General features: G+C 36.9%; 1 protein-coding gene across 3 annotated transcripts in view; it reads right to left on the bottom strand.

Moving 5' to 3' along the window:
• Positions 1-24,666, bottom strand: part of TBC1D15 (TBC1 domain family member 15) — an 84,401-nt gene that overhangs the window by 19,890 nt on the left and 39,845 nt on the right. Inside the window, exons 4-11 of one of the 3 annotated variants that reach the window (XM_003798946.3) lie at positions 23,066-23,204; positions 18,264-18,474; positions 9,574-9,676; positions 8,405-8,455; positions 7,898-8,095; positions 6,473-6,601; positions 5,214-5,317; positions 3,929-4,023 (exon numbers count right to left, since the gene is read on the bottom strand). In XM_003798946.3, coding sequence (XP_003798994.1) covers positions 3,929-4,023; positions 5,214-5,317; positions 6,473-6,601; positions 7,898-8,095; positions 8,405-8,455; positions 9,574-9,676; positions 18,264-18,474; positions 23,066-23,204 — 1,030 coding nt within the window. The remainder of the gene's footprint in view (positions 1-3,928; positions 4,024-5,213; positions 5,318-6,472; positions 6,602-7,897; positions 8,096-8,404; positions 8,456-9,573; positions 9,677-18,263; positions 18,475-23,065; positions 23,205-24,666) is intronic. The other 2 variants (XM_003798945.3, XM_023518635.1) reach the window with 2 other exon arrangements.

The raw sequence follows: 24,666 nt of genomic DNA, 5'->3' as shown, positions 1-24,666 counted from the left end.
AAAAAAAAAAAAAAAAAAAAAAAAAAAAAGGTCTAACTTCTAGTACATTACTTACACCTAATTTTTTTTTTAAAAAGTACATATCCACAGAATTGTAGATACATTCCTCAAATAAGAAAAAGCAATACCAAAACTATCATGTTATACATAATTTAATTTTCAATTTAAAATGTCAAAATGTTTCGATCTCATTTCATAACTGATAAAGAAGTACTTAATTTTTTTATGAACTCAAGCATAACTTATAGTCATGATACAAATATAGAATATCTGCTTTAACAGGTGTTTTAAATATAGTAACAAGTTATCTGTACCCACATAAACTACCAGTTCTTCTTCTTACATAGATATTTAGTAATGACAAGGCAAGCAGAAAACAGAAAAAGGATTAAAAATGAGATTCTGTAATGTATTTCTAGAAAGAAAAGGGGTGCTTGAGTTTAAAAGAAAAAAAAAGCCCTAGTTAAATACAACTCTCCACCTAACTGGATATACCTAAAAAAGCTGAAGAAAACTCCAACCACACTGACTGGCTCCACTGTCTATTCTCCATCACTAACCACAAGTGAGCCTTAATGCTACCTGGCAATCCATTCACTCTGCCTGTTCATGGAACTGTTTCACATCTCCTTTCCCCTCAAGCCTCCATCTCTTCCCACATCCCAGGTCTCAGACAAGGACTTTGCTTCCAACTTCTGAGAAAACAGAAACTATCTACATAGAACTTGCACAGGCTCCCACCATTCTAACCACATAACTATATTTGAGTTATTTGTAGGGTGACCAGATTTTAACATCTGTAAGGCGGGACAACATGGGGGGGGGCAGAGCAGGGGCGGAGCAGGGGACAGGGGACGGGGGGCAAGGGATGGGGGGCAGGGGACAGGGCAGGGCAGGGCCTGACAACAATGCAAACTTTGATAAGCAAGCAGTTCTCGATAATCACTTCTCAGCAATTATTTATTACAGTTTAACATTACAAAATTAACAAAAATAATGTAAAACTCATATTCTGGCGAAATAGCCAGATGGCGGCAGAAAACCGTATATTCCCTTCTCGTTCTCCAGCCCGTTCATGCATTCCTTCCAAAAATCGGGACTTTTAAAACGCCGCAGGACATGGGACAAATTGTTAAAAAGCGGGACTGTCCCGCCAAAATCGGGACATCTGGTCACCCTAGTTATTTGACAAGTCTCCCTTCTCTCTTCTCATTAGAAATGAGCTCCAGTGGTCACAGCTAAGACCAGCCCTTCCTCTCGTTCATGGTCCATCACCAAGTGACTCCCCAAGGACTCTAGAGATTCTTACCTCCCTCCAGTTTCACCAGTTTTTCCTCTCTATTGGACTATTACTGTAGCATTCATACTATCATTTCTTTCATCATCATAAAAACCGTCTGAACCCTATTACCCTCTACCTGCTGTCTCGTTTTCCATTTGTGTAAAGCAAAATTACTTGAAAGAGTTGTATGTATTGTCTCCAAGTCCTCTTCTTCCACAGTCCTGGGACAGGAACAAGTCTAACATGCACTGTTCCTTCAGCGTGAAATGCCTTTTATCTGCATTTCTACATCTCTGATACCACCATCTCTTGCTTAAACTTCCCCTAACTGGTCTCCCTGCTCCTCCTCTTGACTCAGTTCATCATCACACAGCAGTGAAAATGATTTTAAAATATAAATAAGACAGCCTTATTTTAAATGCCCCAGTACATCATATATTTAAAGTAAAATCCAAGTTCTTGGCATGATCTGCATGTATAAGGCATACAGCTAACTACGTAGTTTTGTTTTTAATAAAGTGAATTAATATTCCCCCAAAAGAGCTTTTCGTAATCATGCAAAAATCCCTCTGGGAAAAAGTATTATAGAAAACGAATGCTTTAAATCTAAAGCATTTTAGATTTTATATACTTCCACTGGTAGAAAGCATGGCATAGTTGAAAGGCTACTTAATTAAAAATTAGACCTGAGTGGGCAGCATCTATGGCTCAAGGAGTAGGGCACTGGCCCCATATGGTGAGGGTGGGGGGTTCAAACCCAGCCCAGGCCAAAAAACTGCAAAAAAAAAGAAGAAGAAGAAGAATTAGACCTGAGTATGCATGATCCTAAACTACAGAATTAATGGAACAGATGGGTTAGGACAATTTACTAACCATTTTGAGATTTCCATTTCATCTGCTAAAAATGAGCAAATTAAAGTATTTCTCAATTCAAATTATACCACAGGGATTTAAAATTCCTAAATTTTTCTCTATCAGTCTCCTGGAAAGGTTGAGAGTATCATCATTATTGCTTTAAAGGAAAGAGGATATCACATGTGGAAAGAGAAGTCTTAAAATACAGAATTTTTTGTCTTCTAAGTCCCCTTCTAGTCCAAGCTGGGGGTTATGGGGGGATGGGCCATTACCACTTTTCCTAATGAAACTGAAAATGCAAGAAACTTCAGGTACCTCCATACTTTGCCTTTTACCTTAACCAGAAGAAGGACACAGTTCACAGTGGTATTACTCATTTTTGAGAAAAATAAAGTTCTTTTTTGATGAAAAGTACTATTACCAAAAAGATCTCAGCACTTATCTTTGTGTCTACAAAATTCATAAAATCAGTTGTTACTCTGGGCTTTCTAAATACAATTTAGAGAAATCTTACTTCCCTGAAAGTGTGGTGGTGATGGCTGTGGTAGTGGTCGTAACACATCCTGTACCTTTATTTATGAAGCTATAAATACACAAATTCAAATATTACAAAACTAACTTCCACCACTACGCAAAGCTATCATAAAATCGTACAGGACACTGCAATAAAGTAGTTAAGAACATTAGAACTGGGCTCTGCACACTTAGTAACCAGTTGACCGTGCATGATTCAGTAAGCTCTCAATGCTTTAGTTTTCTCATCGGTAAAATGAAGATTCTGAACTAAAACTTGTCCAGTAAACACACACAGCACTAACTATGCATCCTTTAAGAACTTAACTGACCTGGTCTTTATCGTAAAAGCTAGACAACACAATACTATTTGGCAATAAGTCTATAATTTTTTATTTTTTTTGAAACAGGGTCTCACTCCGTCACTCAGGGTTGGAGTGCCAGGACGTCACCAAAGCTCATAGCAAACTCAAACTCCTGGGCTCCAACAATCCTCTTGCCACAGCTTCTCACAGAGCTGGAACGACAGGGGCCCTCCATAATGCCCAGCTAAGTTTTCCTATGTTAGAAGAGACCGGCTCTCACTCTTGCTCAGGCAGGTCTCGAACCCCTGAGCTCAGGCAATCCACCACTTTGGACTATTACAGCTGTGAGCCACCACACCTAGCCAAGTCTAATTTTCTTAGGATAAAATTCTATCAAGCACTTTTTTTCTCCTTAAAAATAGTCATTTCCAGGGGAAATAGTTATTTGATTTTGAAATATTAACAAAAATTTACTGTCTGGAATCATTTAATTTAAAAAATGAAGTATATGCCTATTTAGGAAAGGTCTAACAGAGGGATACAAACCAAAGCCTATTAACCAGAATTATCTCGGGAAACAGAAATAAAATTAATCTTTATTTTCTTCTTTTTGCTCATCTATAGTTCCTAATTATTCTATAATAAATACAAATTACTTTCACAATAAGAAAGAAAATAATGAAACCTTTTAAAAATGAAATTAACACAAGCAAATAAAGTTAAGCAATCTTTTTTTTTAAATCATATTTTAGAACCAAAAATTGAATATATGGATCCTTACACTTACTGAATTCGTATGCCTTTTGGAAGAGGAATTACCAAGAACATAAAGCACATGTCCCAGTGCACATTCTAACTATGATCTGCTTTTTGAATGCTAATGCTGCAGCACGCACCTTCAGTTCTTTTACCTTAATAAGACACCAATGGAAACCCCTCTCTTGCATTTCCCAAGTTGTTAAGAAAAAGTTACCGATAAGACTTCTGTAATCTCTTAACCTCGAATTTCTCTTCTCTTGTTCCTCACTGACAGATTTCCACTGTAGTTTCATCCTGAAGTATTCATCACTATAGAAAACAATTTGATACCAAAAAATGCTATATGAAAACTTTATTTGTAATATTGTTTAACTGGCTTTTTCGATAAACAGTATAGCAAAGCATTATGATATTTATAAACCTAATAGTGAAGTGTTTAAAGTTACGACAAATGAGTAAAAACAAATCAGGAAAAAAATAACCTGATACATAAAGTTTATGTGATAAGCTTTACCAGAATAATTTTAGTTATGCTTTTACACATACCAAATACCTCAGTCCTCTAAATTATATCTTAAAAAATTATTCCAGTCATTATATTGTAACCACTAAAGCCTCTGAATAATTATAAATACAAATCTAAATGACATCTTTACACAGTCACATGCGGGGTTGGGGGGTGGGTGTCAGGAACTAACCCCCACTGATGTTGTGCTCTGCTGTGACACCCACATATACAAAAACACCCACCAGGGTGGGTCAGTCCCTGACTCCCCGAGCCCCTCTGGAAGTGACTGGTAAAAAATGTGACATTATAGTTCCATTTTCCAACCAATTTTTTGCAGAAACTTGTCAACATAAAAAAATAAAAATGCCTTAGAGTAGAAGGACTGGTAAACTAGTTGGAAAGGATTCTACATATCCACGTATTGATTGAGACTGGCTTTAAATCAAAAGCCCTAGAGAACAACTGGGAACAAGATAAGTAAAACAACTAACCTAGAAGGCTAATCTGTTTCTTTTTAAGTTTGAGAAATAACTTAAAATAGAAATACTCTTCCAAAGAAAAATAAAGGATACCAGTTTATAAGAGCACCAGGAAAATAATTCAAAGGCAATTAATCTAAATAGTAAATAAACCTCTTATGAGCCAATTTTATAACTTCATAATAAACTGTAAAAATGAGTCAAGATGAATAAAATATTTTTAAACGTATGTCTAAATAGTTATCTTTCAAATATGCAAAAGACTTATGCAAGGGAAATGGAGTTCTAACCATCTTTTTATGTACTCATCAACATAACTCCAACAAAGTCCTTCTAAGGAATGTTTCTGGTTTGAAAAAATTACAATGTTCATAATTTTAAATTACAATGATAAAAATAAAATTATTTTCCCACTCCCTGGTCTATTGTAAATCCTCATCTAGAAACCCTATACTAATTCACATGGGTGGGTTATTTGAATTTCTTTTAACACACAAAAGACTAATACTCACGTTTTTTGTTTTTGTAACTGAATTCTTTCCTCCTTAGTACTGTCCCAGGGAAAATAACCCAGAAGAAATTTCCACACTTGCTTTCTCAATGCATGACTTAGTCCCTAAAGAAAGCATGAATATTAAACACATTAATAAAAAAGATGCAATGCTGTACATTCAGAACACCTACTTATAAACGGAAAACTACTAAAATAGTTTAAATAGTTTGATTCAGTGAATACTATCTTGTTTTTTACTTCTAGGTTCTAAAGATGTATGCAGCTGCTGGAAATCTTAAACAATACAGAGTACACAATAGATTATATAGCAGACAGTGGGACTGAGGAGTCTCCAGGCTCAGCCTGGCTTGACCAAGGTCACCGGTGTGTCTGCCCCCTTTAGGTAACCTATGGAACTTCAGTTAAGGAAGAGTATCTTGCAGGGGTGAGGAACAATGAGGCCTAAGGAAATCTGTGACCTTCTTGGGCCTTTTGACTGAACTCAAATTTTACATAACAAATTCTTTCATTAAAAGGGGTGCAGGCTGAGAAAGATGAAGCTTTTCTTGATTCCTTTGGTCCTTAAAAAGTACAGGAAATACTTTCTGAGTGAAGGGCACACTTACAACTCTGACTTAAAATATACAAAAGCCAACTATGCAACTGAATGTGCATACCACTGTAATAATATGAAATTTTTAAAAGAATTAAAAGCTGTAAAAAATGAAAAATAAAAGAGAGAGTACATAATCTTTTTTTTTTCTTTTTTGAGACAAAGAGTTTCACTTTCTCGCCCTCGACAGAGTGGCAAGGTGTCACAGCTCACAGCAACCTCAAACTCATGGGTCAAGTGAGCCTCTTGCCTCAGCCTCCCAAGTAGCTGGAACTACAGGCACCTGCCACTATACTCAGCTATTTTTAGAAACAGGGTCTCACTCTTGCTCAGGCTGGTCTCCTGAGCTCCTGTGGCAATCCACCCACCTCGGCCTCCCAGAGTGCTAGAATTACAGGCGTGAACCACCATGCCCAGCCTGAGAAAGCATAATCTTGAAATCAGATGTCTGCAGGTTCCCCACCACCGCCAAGGGTATCTCACTACCTAATGCCCCCAAGAGCATCATGAACATCTCACTCTGTCCCACTCAATCCAGGAGTTTTAAGGCACCATTCATCAAAGAAATAAAAAAGTTCATTTTTCCTGTAATAAAAACCAACCACAGCAACAAGCCTAAATACTAGCAGTTGATAATACAATTCATATTAGAGTGTTTAAATTACCCCTCTAAATATCATCTGCTTCATATTATCTACATTTAAAATTCTTCCTTCGGAATCAATGTTCTTAGTCCATTCTTCTACTGATACTGGCTCTCTCCTTTGAACAACAGGTCTTTCTCCCAAATCAATCTAAAATAAGAAGATAAGCAGTAACAAGTACATCTTTAACCAGTGAAACAAAACCAATATGTATAAACACTAAATATAAAATACTTTTTTTTTTTTTTTGAGACAGAGTCTTATTTTGTTGCCCTTGATAGAGTGCCACAGCTTCAGAGCCCACAGCAACCTCCAACTCTTTGAGGTCAAGTGATCCTCCCTCAGCCTTCCCAGTAGCTGGGACCCACCACAACGCCTAGGTATTTTTGAGAGACAAGGACTTGCTCTTGCTCAAACTGTTCTCGAACTCCTGACCTCACAAGCAATCCACCAGCCTCCCAAAGTGCTATGATTACAGATGTGAGCCACTGAACACACAACTGGATTACAAATTCATCGATAGGAAATTCCATAGACTAAAAACATTTGTTGATCAGGCACAGTGGCTCACCACCTGTAATCCTTGGAGTTTGGAAGGCTGAAGTAAGAGGATCAGTTAAGGCTGGGGGTTCAAGACCGGCCTAAGCAACAGAGAGAGCTTGTGTCAAAAATAAAAGATTTTTTTTTAAGTTTCTTTGCTATTTTAGGTTCAATTATGTAAGTACAGAAAATTCAACATATAAATTCTATAAGAAACCTTCAAACCAAATGGCATGCTATATTATTTAAAAAGAGAATATATAATTATTCCATTGAACATATGCTAAAATTAGCTTTTCTTCCAAACTAAAGTTTACAATTTTCAGAACTGATTTATGACCCATTAGCTCTACTTGGCGTTTTTTAGTTTTTTAACTCAGTTAACAGATGTTTATAATTTAAAAATACCATTTGCAAGATAAACGACTTAGTTAAGTCCTACAATTTAGACCCTCATGATTTTCCAACTATGTGCAAGCCTAGAATTATAGCAAATTCAAGTTTATTGTGCATATATAGATTTGCCATAATTCAAAGCCAAAAACCCATCTCACTTCAAAATATAAAGATTCACTTGAGAATGAAAGCCCTACAGTAGTGTCCTGACCAGTTCCTCTGACCTCTGTGCCGAGCAAACACACAAATGAGCAATAGAAATGAGGCTCGCTCTTCACTCACAGCTATGCACTAAACAAAACAAATAACTTGTTCATTATTATCAAAAAGTAATCAAAGAAAAGAAATCCAATATTAATAGGGAAATTATAAGGTGGAGAACAAATCAAGAATTTGGTAGCAGGACAAGCACTGTCAGATATTATTATTAGTTAGCAAAAAGCTATAAAAATGGATCATAGGGAAGAAGTAGATAGCACTAAAAATGCATTTCTATAGTGCTCCACTCACTCTTGTGATGACTTCAAAGCCCGGCTCTTCCTGCTGATTTATCTTTAGCCCTGGAATGGCATCACTCAGGAAGTCCGCCATTTCTGAAGGTGGTCGTTGATGTGTGGAGGGATCGCTGCCTCTCAAACTGTCAAAAATGTAGTTTGTGACTTTGGAAAATCCTACCATAGTTGCTGTATAAGGATCCTTCTTAATTTTCTATGTAATAAAAAGAAAAATATAAGCATCGTTAATTCAAATAAAGAATAAAAATACTTTCATCATAGGCAATAAAGCAAAGTTTTTTAAAAGGGGGGAAATCAGAACTAAAACAGAGTGTTCTAAGATTATCTTAAAAATTTATTTTCTTTCTTGGAAGACAAATTTAAGTTTTCTAAGCCAAACTTTTCATTTGGTTAAAACAGCATAATAAATGGCAAGTTAATACTACTGATTGAGTTGCAGATAAGCAAATGATTTGCAGGCTTCATTCAATCTGCATACATCAGAAACATATGCAGTGCTTACTTTCCAGTGGTGAATGGCCCACAACAGCTTTCTTCTGTCTAGCAGTCCTGCCTTCACAAAAAAAAAATATTTCTTGAAGTATACACTACCACACTAGTCTAACACAAAACATCTAATGGCTAAATTTAAAAGCTCGTGATACTGAAATATTGTCTGACATGTTAATTATACAAAGAGTAAATCACGCTAAGAGTAATTTGCTCTGAAACAATGTGTCCTGGAAAACTGCAAAAGATTTTTCTACTGTTACATCCCAGGCTTACTTCTGAAGTCCAAACTGCTTGCTCATTCATATTTAGCAAATATAGTTTCTTAAATAACTGATTATTTGACAATAAGAAAAAAATGCCCCTCATTTTCTATTTTAAATACTTTTTAACTCTTGTCTTTCTTCCTAAAAAGTTCTTCCTTTATCTTTTTAATCTCTACATATTTAAAACCAAGAACAGAATAGCTAAGACATAATAAGCCCTCAAGCACTTGTTAAATCAATAAATGAATTTACATAGTAATCTAAGTAAATTTCATTTCTGTATGTGTTATGTGCACACTTTTAGCCAAATACAAGAATGTACTCCAGGGGTCCTCAGACTTTTTAAACAGGGGGCCAGTTCACTGTCTCTCAGACTGTTAGAGGGCCAGACTGCAGGCCGGGGACCAGTCAGCTGCTAAGCAGGACAGGCAGCAGCGGCAAAAACACCGGGCAGGCCGGATCAATGTCCTCGGCGCCCGCGGGCCATAGTTTGAGGACCCCTGAGTCATACTCAAATACTTTTAGGGGAATTAGATTATCATGACCCAAAACAACTTACTTAAATGAAAAGTTAAAAATTCAAATAAAATTTTTGCCTGAATTGATCATTAATTAACTCAAAGTGGTTACCCTGTGACCTAATCAATGAAACCTATGATAATAAAAATCTACTGATGTCCAATTTCAATATAATAGAGGGAAAAATTGCCTTAAGAGTAACTTAGAACCAAGGAAGCTTCTGGAGTCTTGCAAATAATATGGGACATATTTCTATAGAATTACAGAGAATAATTCCATGAAGGTTACACATACAAACACCTACCTCATCTGTGTACTCTAAGAAGATGAAAGGTAGGGAGTATGTAAGATGGAGTGAGATTAATAGATTAATACAGGTTAGATTCAAGAAACATACTTGTATTAAACCATATGAAGGTTCATCAAGAAGGTTTTCAAATGACTGTGAAAGACTCTTATTCTGACAATTCACAAGAAGTGTTCTTTTATCCTGTGAAGATCTGTAATGAAAAAAAAGGGATGTATGGAAAATACTACCACACTGCATCAATTACTACCTGAATGATCACTAATACAGAGCTCATTTTCCATACCAGAAAAACAATTTTAATATCCATTTCTAGAAAAGTCCCCCATGAATACTATATAAGTATTTGATAACTTTTAAAAATGACCTTCAAAGCTACATGAAACATATAAAATTAACAGACACTAAACAAATTTTATATAACAAATATAATATATGAAGTATATGTTTATTCCAGATAAAGCCAACAGGACTTAGCTCTAATGAACCCAAATTCTTGATCAGAATTATAACAGAAAAGCCTTATAATATATCTGACTTTATTATCACAAAAATAAAAAGAAAGCCAAAATACATTTTAGAATTCATTGGTAGATAAATGTGCAATACAGAAAAAAACATGTCTTATTTTGAAAAAGTTTCCAACTTCATTTCACAGCTTGGTAGTACTGTAATATAAGATGTTAAAAATATAAGATACGAGACATGAGTTATTTGGTAAAGATCACTAATCACGCTAACTGTAATTATAAACACACACATATGAACATATTCAACAGGAGTTATTGGGTACGTGTCCAGTAATAGTATATTTTTAGGTTTTTGCTTATTAAGTTCTAGAAGCAAATCTCTTTCCACATTTCTTAATAACTACAGAATAAACAAAATATTTTCTAAATAGACATCTAATTTCAAGTAATCAGACATATTACCTAATCTCTTTCTATTCAGTAAGTTTTATGACTTAGTAAAGTCAGCTGTAATAAATTTACAACTTTTCTATGTTTAAAATAAAAACTAAATGTGTTATTTTGCTGCTATATGCTTCTAGTTTATTATAAATGTTTGAGATACGATCTTTAATAACAGTTATCTCCTCTCAATTCTAACATAACCGGATGCAACAGCAATGCTAGAGGGGATATGAAATCCAAACAGATCTCACTCTTACACAGTCAGAAACAGCCCCCGACCTACAGGAACAGTAGCTCATAAGACCCGTGGCTTTTTTTTTTTTTTTTTTTTTGAGACGGAGCCTCAAGCTATCCCCCTGGGTAGAGTGCCATGGCATCGCGCTCACAGCAACCTCCAACTCCTGGGCTCAAGCGAGTCTCCTGCCTCTGCCTCCCAAGTAGCTGGGACCACAGGCGCCCGCCACAACGCCCGGCTATTTTTTGGTTGCAGCCGTCATTGTTGTTTGGCGGGTCCGGGCTGGGGATTCGAACCCGCCACCTCAGGTGTACGTGGCTGGCGCCTTAGCCGGTTGAGCCACAGGCGCCGAGCCTGACCCGTGGCTTTTTAAAAGCAGCTGAGGTTGAGTCATTTGATGTAGGAAAAAAACACATTTTAAAACCTTCACTTTTCATTAAATACATTTTTCTGAACATTTTGAGAGGTCATATTTAATATGAAGTCCTAAAGATTTTTCTCAAAAGGGTTTTTCCTTATGATAGGTCAATTTTAAATGCATAAATAGCATCAGAAAAGTAGTTAATTTAGGAATAAAATTTTTCCCTACCACAGTGCTAGCACTGTAATTATTAGTTTGTTTCTAACAATAAATTAAGTCAATTTATTTCTTTAAAATCCAAATAAAAATGATCGTGAAAGTCAAAATACTACCTCTACATAGACAGAGAATCCAGCGTGCAACCTTCATACCCAAAACAGGGGCTACTAAACTGGAGATGGGAAGGAGAAAGGCCTGCCTTTCCAACAAGCAACCACAAACACCTCTCTTAAAAAGGAAAATATTCCTTTTGTTTTTAAACAAATACTCTGTGACGGGGTGGGGGAAGGTCTAGGAAAAAAAAAAAAAAAGGAGAGAGATGAAAGACCTGACTGTTCCAAAAATAATCAACAAAATATTTTTTAAAAGTACATGAGTCAAGGGACAAGTAATATCCTGTTAGGTAACTGCAGAGCTCACAAAAAGGAGGGTTGCCATTCAAGAATAATATCACCATCTTTCCATCCTCATGTTACCACACTGATTTAATCTTTAAGTTTGTCTTCTGGGAAATTGATCTCTCATGTTAACATCACTTAACACGTCCACACTCACTGCAGCTGTAAGGGGAACTTTTAACGACGTTAACACCAGCCATTCTACTAGAAACCTTTCATATTGTTTAAAAGTCACGCTCTGATATCACAAGTAAAGAAGCAGCATCTCTTCTGAAAATTCAGAACACCTTCACAGGCTTTAGGGTGTGCCTCTCCCAAAGGCCTCCAGAATACATTCAGAAATCTTATTCATTAACAATGTGCACTGAGATATGGCAGTTAGCTATTTTATATTGGTATCGAGGATGACCACTTTGTAAGGTTAAATAAATAAAATAGTGCAAAAGACATTAATAAATAAGTAAATAAAAACAGAATGGTGTAGAATACTGACAATAACAAAATTTTACATCTAGAGTCCAAGGGTATCTAACTTGCGTCCTAGGGGCCACAGGATGATGTTGTGAGGACTTTTATTTATCTGTGGAGTCAAATATTAAGAAAAATATACACTGATCTCTTTTTGTTAATCAATTTTGTTAGCATTTGGGTATTTAATGTATGGCCCAAGACAACTCCTCTTCTTCTAATACAAGGCAGAGGGTAAAGAAAAAAAGGTTGGACACCCCTGATAGACCTTAATCATTTACAGTGTTGGTGCTATATGATGATATAACCAATCTAGCTTTTCAGAAGAATATTTTATTGTTTCAATAACTATATATTAATGTAAAAATGACACCCCCCCCATTACACAAGATAGTTTAATGGAATTAACAGGCCTCATCTTGAACCAACTTGGTTTCAGAAAGGTAAGAAAATGTAGCACATTCTTTTACCCAAGTAAACATCATATTTTAAATGGCAAATCAAAGAACATTTATAAACATCAATGAATATGACAATTTGTTATTTTCCTGATAGATAAGAACATCACCTGAGAAATGTGAAGCCTCATGGTTTCATGTTTCCAAATAAAAATAAGCATTTGTCAAGAAAGTGGCCTATTTGCACTGACTAGACCTGCCTGGTAAGACTGAAAGATGGAATTATGCATGACTGTTCCAGCCGAGCCATTGCCTGGCTCTTGTAAGGCTGCCCAGGATCACTAGCAATCTCTGCTCATCTGTACATGGTAAGCCCTGCTCCTGAAGGAAGGCTTGCTCTTTAGGAAGGAACATGTAATTCATTAGGGGCATATTATCAACAGAAAGACAATGTGATACAGATGAAAGCCATGTTCTTCAACTTAGCTTAATTAAAATTAAACGACAACTGGTCTGATTCTCCTGGTTTTTCTCATAAATTGGCCGGCATTTGCAGAAAGCAGAAACCAACTTTTCCTTGACTACTTTTCTTCTCTGTGTTCTCTACAAAAATCTTTGACCACAAGAATATGAGTCTGGAAACTCTTTTTTAGGATCAATGCTCCTTGGTAGCATTAAAAAATGGGTGATAACACTGTATTTGGAAAATTTCATTTCTTTGAATTTTAACTTAATTTGGGAATTCCATTTACTTGGATCAAAACGAACAAGAACCAAGGCCGTTACAATTCTCCTTAAGACCTTCCCAAAGTCAAGTGAGCAGCAGGGCAGGCACTAGAAGACAGTTCTGTATTCTTCTTGCTCCAGCACATCACCTCTCCCAAACTCAGGATTAGCCTCTACGGAACTCTAGACTGAGATATAGAGAAGGGAACAGATCTGTCCTACCAATCTCGGAGCCTGAAAACTCTGAAGTACTAGGTAAGCTGGAAGCTTAGATGTTTTTAGCCCCACAAGATGTGGGGCTAAAAACAAGGATTAATGGGAAATCTATAAACAGTGTATTTGTATTTGGCCCCTGCAAACCCCAAACCTATCCCAGTTGGCAGGAAGGAATGGGACAGGTGACTGCTATGAATAGTGATGGCAAGCCATTTATCTCATAAAATTGCCTTAAATTCTTTAAAAAAAAAAAATTCTCCTTAAGATTTGATTGCAGAAGGTGACTTACACAAATTTGAACAGTGAAATATCTTTATTCTACTACTTAGACTCATTATATAACCTATGATAAGCTATATGGCACACTATAATCGGGCATAATTTGTTACAAATGAAAAATAGAGAGCACTTATTTTCAGCCTAAAGTAGAGGGGCCTTGGAGAGAAAATATTTGATGTATTGTTCCTTATGCATTCCAAACATTCATGGGAAAGCAAATTTCCCCACCTCCACTGGTCCAGAAGGATATACAAAGTAGAAGTGGCTGATATTAGGGGAGTTATCTTTTGAACTAGTCACCTCATTCCACCACTTCCTGGATGACCATAAACTTAATGACTAAGCTCAATGAGAGCAGAGTGTCAGGAGATCAGTCTTCTCTGCTAGTTTTTTCTCTTTAACTAAATAGTTAAAGGCTGCAAGTAACCACTTAGGCTCACAGCTCGTCCAACTTTATCTTTCCCTTAGTTGATTTCATTCTCTCACAGGATTTCAATTGCATGTAAAAAACTTACAGATCATCCTTTCATATCTTATATCCTGTCATAGCCTACTCATCCCAGAACAAGTGCTACATACCTCATTGCTGAGTATCACTATGGTCACCCTCCCCTCGGGAAGTCACGCGTTGAGGCAAGCATCTCATACACCTTATTCAGAGCACTTACTACAGCCAAAATTTTACATTTATTTAACTGATGTTTCTCTCTCCAACAATACTACAAAAGCCTGTGAAGGCAGAGCCTTTTTTGACTACTGCATCTTCCCAGCAGGTAGCAGGGCTGCATCTAAGACACAGTGGGTCTTCAAAAATATATATATATATATATATAAGAACAGGCTCGGCACCTACAGTTCAAGCGACTAGGTTCAAACCCAGCCTGAGCCTGACAAAAACAACAATGACAATTACAATAACGACAACAACAAAAAATAGCCAGGAATTATGGCAGGCACCTGTAGTCCCAGCTACTTGGGTGGCTGAGGCAAGAGAATCTCTTAAGCCCAAGAGTTTGAGGTTGCTGTGAGCTGTGACGCCACAGCACCCTACTCAGGGTGACATAGTGAGACTGTTTAAAAAAAAAACAAAACAAAACAAAACACACACACACACACATATATATGAGCAACAACAACAAAAAATAACCATGGAGGGAAGAACATCATTCCCGTGGTTTCATATTACCAAATAAAAATAAGCACTTCTCCTAAAGAACTCTCCTTCCCGGGGACTTGCCGGCTACGCAGGGACAGAGAGTAAGGTGCATGTCCGGCATAACTCCGAGGCTCTCTTGTTCTCTGCCTGCTTGCTAGCAGAGGAAGTGCTTTCATTCTGCTCTCATGTACATGGCAAGGGGTTGGTTCACATTAGAGAAGCATGTGGCTATCCAGAAGTGCCCACTACTGGGTGAGGTGAAAAGAGAATGGGGGCCAGGCATAGTGCCTCACACCTGTTATCTCTGCACTCTGGGAGGCCAAGGAGAATGCACTGCTTGAGCTCAGGAGTTCAAGAACGGCCTGAGCAAGAGCAAGACCTCATTGCTACTAAAAATAGAAAAACCAGCTGGGCATTGTGGCAGGTGTCTGTAGTTGGCACCTGTAGTTGAAAAGCTGAGGGAGGCAGATTGCTCAACCTCAACCCAAGAGTCTGAGGTTGCTGTGAGCTATGATGCCACTGCACTCTACCCAGTGCACAAAGGGATGAGACTCTGTCTCCCCTCCCCCAAAAAAACCCAGAAAATAGATTTGTGATAATTATGATGCCACATGTCTAAACCTCACTAATATGGTATTTTTATTACCATCTCTTCTAATTTGCTTATAAATTCACAATACAATATAAGATTTCACTTACTACTCTCAGACCCTCATGAAAACACCACCAATGCATATTCAAGGTATGCACACCACTGTGTCTGCCTAAGTAGCTGTAAAGACTTGAACCCTTGAGGATAGAAAACTCATCTCCTGAGTTAAAACCTATCTCCTAATTGTGGCTTGGAGTCATATTAACTTTTTCAAAAGTATTTGTCCAATTGATAATTACCATACCTTTTATTCATTCAACTAATGGCCAGGAGCTAGGAAATATATGGAAACAAAATATAATCCCTGTCCTTATGAAGTTTACATTCCAGGGTAAAACACAAAAGATATACACAGACAAAATCATTTTGTACTGCTGCCGTGAAGGCCACAAACAAGGGAATGGGACAGGGAGGAGGAGTGAAGGCAGGAACCTGCACTGCCCGGGAGAGGGGCATCCTGGAAAGTCTCTCTTAGGAAATGACTTGTCTGATCCCTCAGGAAAAATAGAATAATCCAAGCAGAAGAAACAATATGGGTAAGCGACCTTAAGACAAGAACAAGTTGGCTCGGCGCCTGTGGCTCAAGCGGCTAAGGCACCAGCCACATACACCTAAGGTGGCGGGTTCAAATCTCCAGCCTGGGCCCTCCAAACAACAATGACGGCTGCAACCAAAAAAATGGCCAGGCGTTGTGGCGGGCGCCTGTGGTCCCAGCTACTTGGGAGGCTGAGGCAGGAGACTCGCTTGAGCCCAGGAGTTGGAGGTTGCTGTGAGCAGTGAAGCCATGGCACTCTACCCAGGGGGACAGCTTGAGACTCTGTCTCAAAAAAAAAAAAAAAAAAGACAAGAACAAGTTTAGGGAGTTTTCAGAACTGAAAGAAAATTACATGGCTAGAATAGAATAAAAGAGAATGGCATGAGATGAGGTTCCAGAGGTAAACAGCTAAACCAGCCCAGGCCTTGCTGACCACACTAAATCTAGGTTTTATTAATGCTGCACTGAAATTTCTCGTTTTTAAGGTAAACTCCATATCCTCCAAATATCCTTCATGAGATCATTTTGATTCCTCTCTTAAAGTGGTTATCTCTTCAATGCAATATAGTTAGTCCGGCATGTTTAAAATGTACTGCTTATAAATCTCAGCCTGCTTCTCCAAAGTATGATCTTATTGGTAAAGGGGGGCTACTACCACCCACATCCTAGACCCTAGCCTTTAATCAAAGTCTCAGATCAAATGAGCTCTTCTGTGAGTTACAATCCTGATACTGAGCTTACTATGGTGCTAAGACCCCAAGTCTTTAATGCCTGCTACCAGACAGCCATAACCTGACATGACACTGCCTCTGACACTGCCATGACACTGCCTCTCCTAGAATCTACACAGCCCTCTCAGTGGTCGCCTCTTCCCCAGTTCTCACTTTAAGATCCAAGATCCCACATACCACCACCAGCTTTGACTTTCTGACACGTGGTGCTGAACCCCACGCCTAAGGCCAGCCAGAAGGGAGCAACACAGTCAGAAAATACACAGTCAAAATCTCTGAGCCTCAGATAATCTAGATTCAGATTGCTATACAGTAAGGACATTGCGAATGAAGTTAACAATCACACCTGAAGTTACCCTAAGCCAAAACCTGCAACAACTCCTTTCTGAACACCACACATCCAATCACAAAATCTAATCCTAGGAACCTTTTCATTGTGTCTCATCTTTCCTGTCACTCTCCTAGTTCAGAATACCTTCATCTTATCTGGATGACTGGAACAACCTGGTAACATGACTTCCAAGATCCTCCATGCTCTGGCCTTTTCTCAGTTCTGTGGACTCCCTGGTAACTTTGGTGCCCTCCCCCCCTACACTTTGCAGACCTGTCATACACAACTGCGTTGTTCTGTGTCTACACCATGTCTGTACTCCTCCTTCCACCTCCAACGTCCTGCCCTCTATGTATCCCCTTCCTTCTCAAACTAAAGTGCACTCATTTTTCAGGTCTCCATCTAGATGCTACTCCTTCCACAGCGTCTGCCTTGTGTCTCCCAGTCCGAATGAGGCACTCCTCCTCCCTGCGGGATGCTCCTAAAGCACCTTACACTTCTTCCGTCTTAGCTCTTGAGTTTTAACTGCCATTCACCTGTTGGTATCTTTCACAAGATCATCAATTCTCAGAGACCCAGGAACATACTTGTTTTGTTCACTGCTAAATATCAAGCAATTAGCACAGTGCTTGAAAGGTAATATGTAATAGATACCAAAAAAATATTCGATAAGAGTTAAGAGTGAAAACGAGTGTATACAGATGTGCATAGATAAACAAATGCCTAGCAAGATGTCTGGAAAGTGAGAAGGCCCTGTCTTCCAACTCAGAACCCATTTTATTAAGGACTTAGACTTGCCTGACTTACACTTGCAACATTACAAATAAAACTGTATACTTAACAGAAAATACATAATCAAGGGTAAATTAAGTAAATATATAATCTATAAAATTACTAATGATCATTTAAATATATAAAAAATACTGGACTACACTTTCCTTTCTAACAGTTATAAGGGGATAAGTCTCAGATTCAAATTACTAAAATGACAAAATGTTATTCAGTTCCGTCACTGATCCAAAAAGTCATTATCTCAAAAACACAAAGCAGCTCATGCCCTCGTATGCACACAGGTCACGGACGCCCAGGGACACCTTTAGTTTGCCTTGGGGTTAACACAACAATCCAATTTCAATAAGTAGAAAATAATTTGATACTTACTCACATAATACCACATATTTTTCAAGAGAGTCAATCAGTAGTTTGCTATCTCCTTGGTGAAAGTGCAGAGCAGGGAGAACGACGTCATCCTTTAGACAGAATACCAAATACGACCAGCCCATACCCTCTTTATTCTGCTTGATTGATTTCAGGTCTGTCAAACTGAACAGGAATGACCATTTGCTTTTCCCATTTCTATGACTTGGAGCATCTTAAAAACAAGAAAGTGGGGCAAAATATTTTTGTTCACCTTTTAAAAAGGTACTGACAGTGCTCTTCATGACTGCCTAACAGAAAGCTGTTGAACCCAGGGAATCATTACAGCACTCAAATTACTATCGCTCCCACCTATATTAGAAATGGCAACATACATTTCTTAAAAAGAATGATTATTAAAATAATTATCCTATTACATACAGACTTTTAAAATATTATACTTATGTGTAAAATATAAGCTTTTCCGTGAAAGCAGCCAGGGCTTTCGAAGCAGGCAGGCTAGGTCCACGCTGCAGCACTACCCTCTTACTAACTGCATGATCTGGGGCAAGTAACTGAATGTCTGAGCCTCATTTAGTTCATCTGTAAAACAGAGATGACTGTACGTAAAATGGAGATGATTGTACTTACCTCCCAATGTTATTCTAAGAATTAAGAGACAATACTTGTCAACTCCCTACTGAAGTCTATAGCAAATATACTTAATGTTAATCCTTCCTACTCCTCTCAATTAAGAACAGCATAATTCTCTTGGGAGAGTCATTTTTTTTAAAAACAACTTCATTTCCTTTGTGATTTTTCTTAGAGTACATTGATACTCATATAAAAATAACACTAGAGTGAATATACAGACATTTCGTTTGCAAAAAAAACAAAGAAAAGTGGAGAATTAAGAATGAAGAAATAACTAAGTTGTGAATGTCTCAAAGACAATGAATACATTCAATCTTCTTGCTAAATTAATGTTCTATTAAATCAGGATCTCAGTTCAAACCAAATTATAGTTATATAAAATATAGCATTTCCTAAGTTAATAGAAGCTAAAATCCTAGGTTTGTGGACATTATCATAATTGCTAGTAAGCAACCTAAAGATGACTTAAAAATATATAAAAAACAAAGGAAAAATGTTATCTTTCTTCTCACAAATGACACTGACACAAATTACTTCTAACATAAAATCCCATTTTAACAATTTAACTCCAATGTAAGCATATCTTGTCTCTAAATTTTACAAAAACCTTTTTTCTAATGATATTTGTTAAGTTCTACACTATCCTGTTACTTAAGCCCTTTATTAGTTCCATCCCATAGTATCAATTCCAAAAATATAAACTACATAGAAGTTAGCTGCTAATAAGAATTAAGCAACAGATTAATCAGGAACACAGAAACATATAGCTCCCATTACCTCCAACAAGATCTCCTACACTGACGCAGAAATCAACAGCTTACAGACACCTCTCTGCAAGGAATGTAGGCGCCATCACTACTTCAGGGACACTTTAACATATATCATTTAAAGAATCCCCAAAAAGCAGAAGTGATTTATCTATATACAATACCCTGCCTAACCTCCGCACCAGCTTGGCTAGTTTGGCTAGTGAACTCATATGTAAGGCAGGTACTAAATTAAGAGCCATGTGTGCACTTGACTACATTACATAAGGTCTCCCTGGTGTTGATATTACAGAGCACCTAACACCACTGTAAACTAGTATCAAAGTAAGACTAAGTCTTGAATTCCGACTTATCCTGAAACATTTAAATGTGAATATATTTGGACATATGTAGAAAAGATAACATACTACTAGCTAATTTGCAAAGACCAAATATGTTTTCAAAGAAAAACAGCAAACTAGATATAGACACTTTTTAAAATTAAATTTTCAACTGCACAAGTATTTCAATTATGCAAGAAAATCATATGGAGACTATTAACTACATGAGTTAGAAGTTTATGTATATTCAAAAGTAAAGACTTTACATAGATTTTCCCTCGTTAATGGAAGAGATATATTATATACCAAAGAAAATGTTTCACATTTCTTCACTTAAAACCTCTGACAAAGATGAGGGAAATATTACAAATTGATTCCCCAAGTCCCTGCACTAGACTATAAGCTTCATGAGAACAGGAACTGTGTTTTGTTCACAGCTATATCCTTGGTGCCAGCAGAGCAGCTAGGTACCTTTGAGTAGTAGGTACTGAAAAATGTGAATAAATATACCACCTACCACCAAGTCAACATAAAAATAGTCTTCACACGGTTTTGCTGCCAACAACTAGCCAGAAAGAATTGGTTACAAAAGAAAATTAACAGAAATCAAGTGTTAACTTGCAATTTCCTTCTTCCTACTTAAAGGCAAAGAAAATTAATTCTAATAAAGTTAACCATGTCACCATATACATGCAAAAAGTATCTCCAACACACTGACATGAGAACACTGAATGTAACAGCAGGAAAGTAGAACCAAAGAGTTCTACTCTACTCAAAAGAGCAGACAATTCCGTAAGTCTCGTATGTCTCACACAGAATTAACATCAAGGACATCACATTTTATTTGGATGGATTTCCAGAAAATGATGGCAGTTTGTTGTTTCTGGAAGAAGTATTTCAAAATATTTAATCTGTTATATAAAAACAAAAGATTCAGTAGTAGAAAGTCTTATGAAATATAAAGTTAAATGCTTTAAAGAAGAATAGTCAATATTTTAAAGGTTTATCCCAATCTTTAAGAAGTACCAAGTTAAAATATGAAGGCTAAAAGACAAGAAAAATGAGCAATAGTTTTTCTTTGAAAAAAAGTTTAAATATAAAAGAAGTTTCAAAATGGCATAAATTTGAAAACTGCAAAATTTCTAAGCTCAAGAGCACAAGTTTTCTACTCTGACCACACATTGAAATCACCTGGACACCTTTTGGAACCCATAATGCCCAGGTTCCATCTCCAAAGTGTGATTTTTCATATTTTGTCCAAAAAACCCTAACCTACCAGGTGACTTCAGTGCCAGACCAAAGCTGAGAAGCACTGCTCTGAGGAGACCTTCACTGCCAGACAAGGCTTCTCTTGTCATTTAATGCTGCTTCTATGAAACTCTAAAAACTCTCTCCTTTGCTCATTCCTGTAGCCGGTCAACTTTCATTTTCAATATTAAGGAAAAACAAACAAAAAAAAATCAATTCACATGCACCAATCCTGAAGAGCTAGTCTAGAGAACTAAAAAAAAAAATCACCTCACATGCCACATATACTAAAATCCTGTAGTTCCATCCTTCCTTAATACTTTGCATTTGGTTCTGATAAGAACCTTCTCTTTCAATAGAAAGAAAAGGCCTTAAAAAAGAAGAAGAAACAAAGACACCCTATTTGTGTGAGCTGATCATTACCAAAAGCTTGTGAATTACTGTTCATTTCTCAATTGCCGCTGTTCCCTAAAATGACAAAATAGGAAGTATTTTGTGCCTCACCAGGATATTATATAGAGACTGAGGCGCTGAGCCACACATGAAAATTAATTTTACTTAATAACAATGCCATATATAAATATAGCAATACATGCTCCCGTAACTTTTGTCTTTTAACAAACATTTCCCTTTAAGAAGGAAAACATGGGTAATTCCTAAATTCAGGCCAAAACCAGTAAGAAAGAAAATATCCTTTCATTATAAAAAAGAAATCAATAATAATAATAACAGTAATAATAAAATGACCTTAACTTGGTATAAATATCCAATAATTTTAAAATAGATTACAAACAGGCTGGCCACATCATAGATAGGATAGGTGTATCATATTTGGGGTCACACATGTGGCATATGAGCTTTAACTCTTACATGAACTAGCATATGCAATAATAGCAGGCTGCTAGCATGGCTCTTTTTTTACTAACTACATACAGATAACCATCACATAGCCATAGATTTAAATACAGTATTCTTAACAAAAGAGATACATTGTGAGAACCGTGTTGCTAAGAGAAAATCATGGAGGTTACTTAGACAAACCTTGATGGTAGAGCCTACTATACACCTAGGCTACATGGTATAGCTTATTGCTCCTTTGCTATAAACTTGTAAAGCACCTTACTGTACTGGATACTATAGGCAATTGTAACACAACGTTAAGTATGGTAACTCAGGGCACTAGATGCTGTAACAGCTACAAAGTCACAGTTCCATTAATAATCATATGGGACCACTGCCATACATGCAGTCCATCCATCATGGACTGGAATGCTGTTATGCGGCACAAGACTATACATACAGAAAAGGGGTCTTCACCAAACATACATAATGGGGAGACTGCAATGAGCCCCAAAGATTGCAGTAAACACTGAAACTAAAATGGTACATTTTACCATCTCCCCTATTACTTTAGGATAAAATAATATTTCTTAAATTCTACTATATTAAGTAAAATGTACGTGAAAGATAGCCTTTTTAAGAGATGGGGTCTCACTAAGTTGTCGAAGCTGGACTCAAACTTGTGGGCTCAAGGCTGATCCTCCAGCCTCAGCCTCCTAAAGATGACTACCTTGAAAGAATTTTTATCAAGAGTTTCTATTTTCTGCCTTTAATAAATACAAAAGGGAACAAGTATTTTTAAATACTTTTTTTAAGCAACAAAAAAACAAAAAGAGATAAAAAAGGAATATAAAATATGAGAGTTATACACAGTAATCAATGCACCAAATATCCTTCTTCCACTGAGGAGCACTAAAGAATTTCCTTTGCACTTTTGTTTATTTGTATATTACATCATAGAAAATCAGTTTAAGCTTTCAAAAGATTTAATTCATACCTCCATTGGTATGTGGTTTCTTTTTAAATGAAACTGTATTAACCATGTCCCACTCTGCTTCGTAACTGTTCAGATGTTCCGATCCTTGATGAGGTCTTTCTTTTGGGGCCTGGGTCCATTCTACAACTGAACTGGAGTCCTAAAATAATTATAACATATAAAATATTTAAAGTCTAAAGCTAGAATTTAATATCAGTCCATACCATCTTCTCAGCTTCTGTATAAATTAAGTTCATTAGATTGTAGATGACATCACTGGTGGGAAAACCAAACACTATTTCCTACCCTTTCTCCCTTGATCATCATTACCCAAAAAAAGCAAGAAAAGCTTGCCTGATTCCCTTGCAGTTAGGTCTGCTAATGAAATGTAAGCACACATCAATTCAGAGCTTCTGGAAATGTGTTTGCTTTCATCTCTCTCCTTCCTTTTCCTGCTTTGAATGTAGCCATGACGTCTAAAAAACACAGCATCTATTTTATGACCACAGAGAAAAAGAGAACCACTGGAAAAAGTCTGCAACCTTCAGACTTTCAATTATTTTAGGAAAACGGCCAACAGTGGCTATTTACTTAAGGCATTATTGGTTGCATATTTTCTTACCATCAAAATAAGCCAAAAGCCACTGAATAGAGTGGCTGACACCTATAATCCCAGTACTTTGGGAGGCTGAAGCAGGAAGACTGAGTCCAGGAGCGTGAGGATGCAGTGAGCTATGATGATGCCACTGCGCTCTAGCCTGGACAAGAGAGTGAAACCATGTCTCTCTTTAAAAAAATAAAAATTAGCTAAAAGCAACAAATCTATAGTTTTATAGAACTTCCAATTTTAATGAGAATAAAAGCAAAATTCTAATATGCAGTATTAATAATTTTACTAAATCAAAAAGAAGTTCTGTTGTAGCTTCTACACAACAGAAGATACCATACGTATATTAAACAAGACTTGGAGAAAACATTTCTAATATATATAAAAGGCAAAAAAAAAATCTAAACTACAAAACAACTCCTACCAATTTCTTTAGAAACAGACATATCAAAATAGAAAAAGAAGCAAAAGGAATGAGCAGGCAAGTCAAAGAAAAAATATAAAGTGAAGAACATACAGAGAGATGCTAACTTCAGTCACCAAAAAAGCAAGTTAAAATAAGATTTCTATTTTTTTCTCCAATTAAACAAAGATAGTATCAACTATGGAAGACAGTATGGGGAAATAAACTATCTCGCACTGCTGACTGACAGTGTTTATACTACTGACTCCCTAAGAGCAATTCAGCCACATTTCTTAAAATTAAAATACACGTTTAACCATAGCAAGTCTGTTTTCATCATCTACCCTAGAGAAAAACACATGTACACAAAAAGGCACATATAAAATTTTCCATTGCAGGGCGATGCCTATGGCTCAGTGAGTAGGGCACCAGCCCCAGCCAAATTGCAACAAAAAAGTAGCCAGGTGTTGTGGCAGGTGCCTCTAGTCCCAGCTACTTGGGAGGCTGAGGCAAGAGAATCAATTAAGCCCAAGAGCTGAGGTTGCTGTGAGCTGTGACGCCAAAGCACTCTACCAAGGGCGACATAGTGAGACTCTGTCTCAAAAAAAAAAA

The sequence above is a fragment of the Otolemur garnettii genome, unplaced genomic scaffold, assembly GCF_000181295.1.
Source record: "Otolemur garnettii isolate 467f Iridium unplaced genomic scaffold, OtoGar3 scaffold00143, whole genome shotgun sequence".
Classification (NCBI taxonomy): Eukaryota; Metazoa; Chordata; class Mammalia; order Primates; family Galagidae; genus Otolemur; species Otolemur garnettii.
Note: the sequence above shows the minus strand (reverse complement) of the source record. Positions and strands in the feature narration are given on the sequence as shown.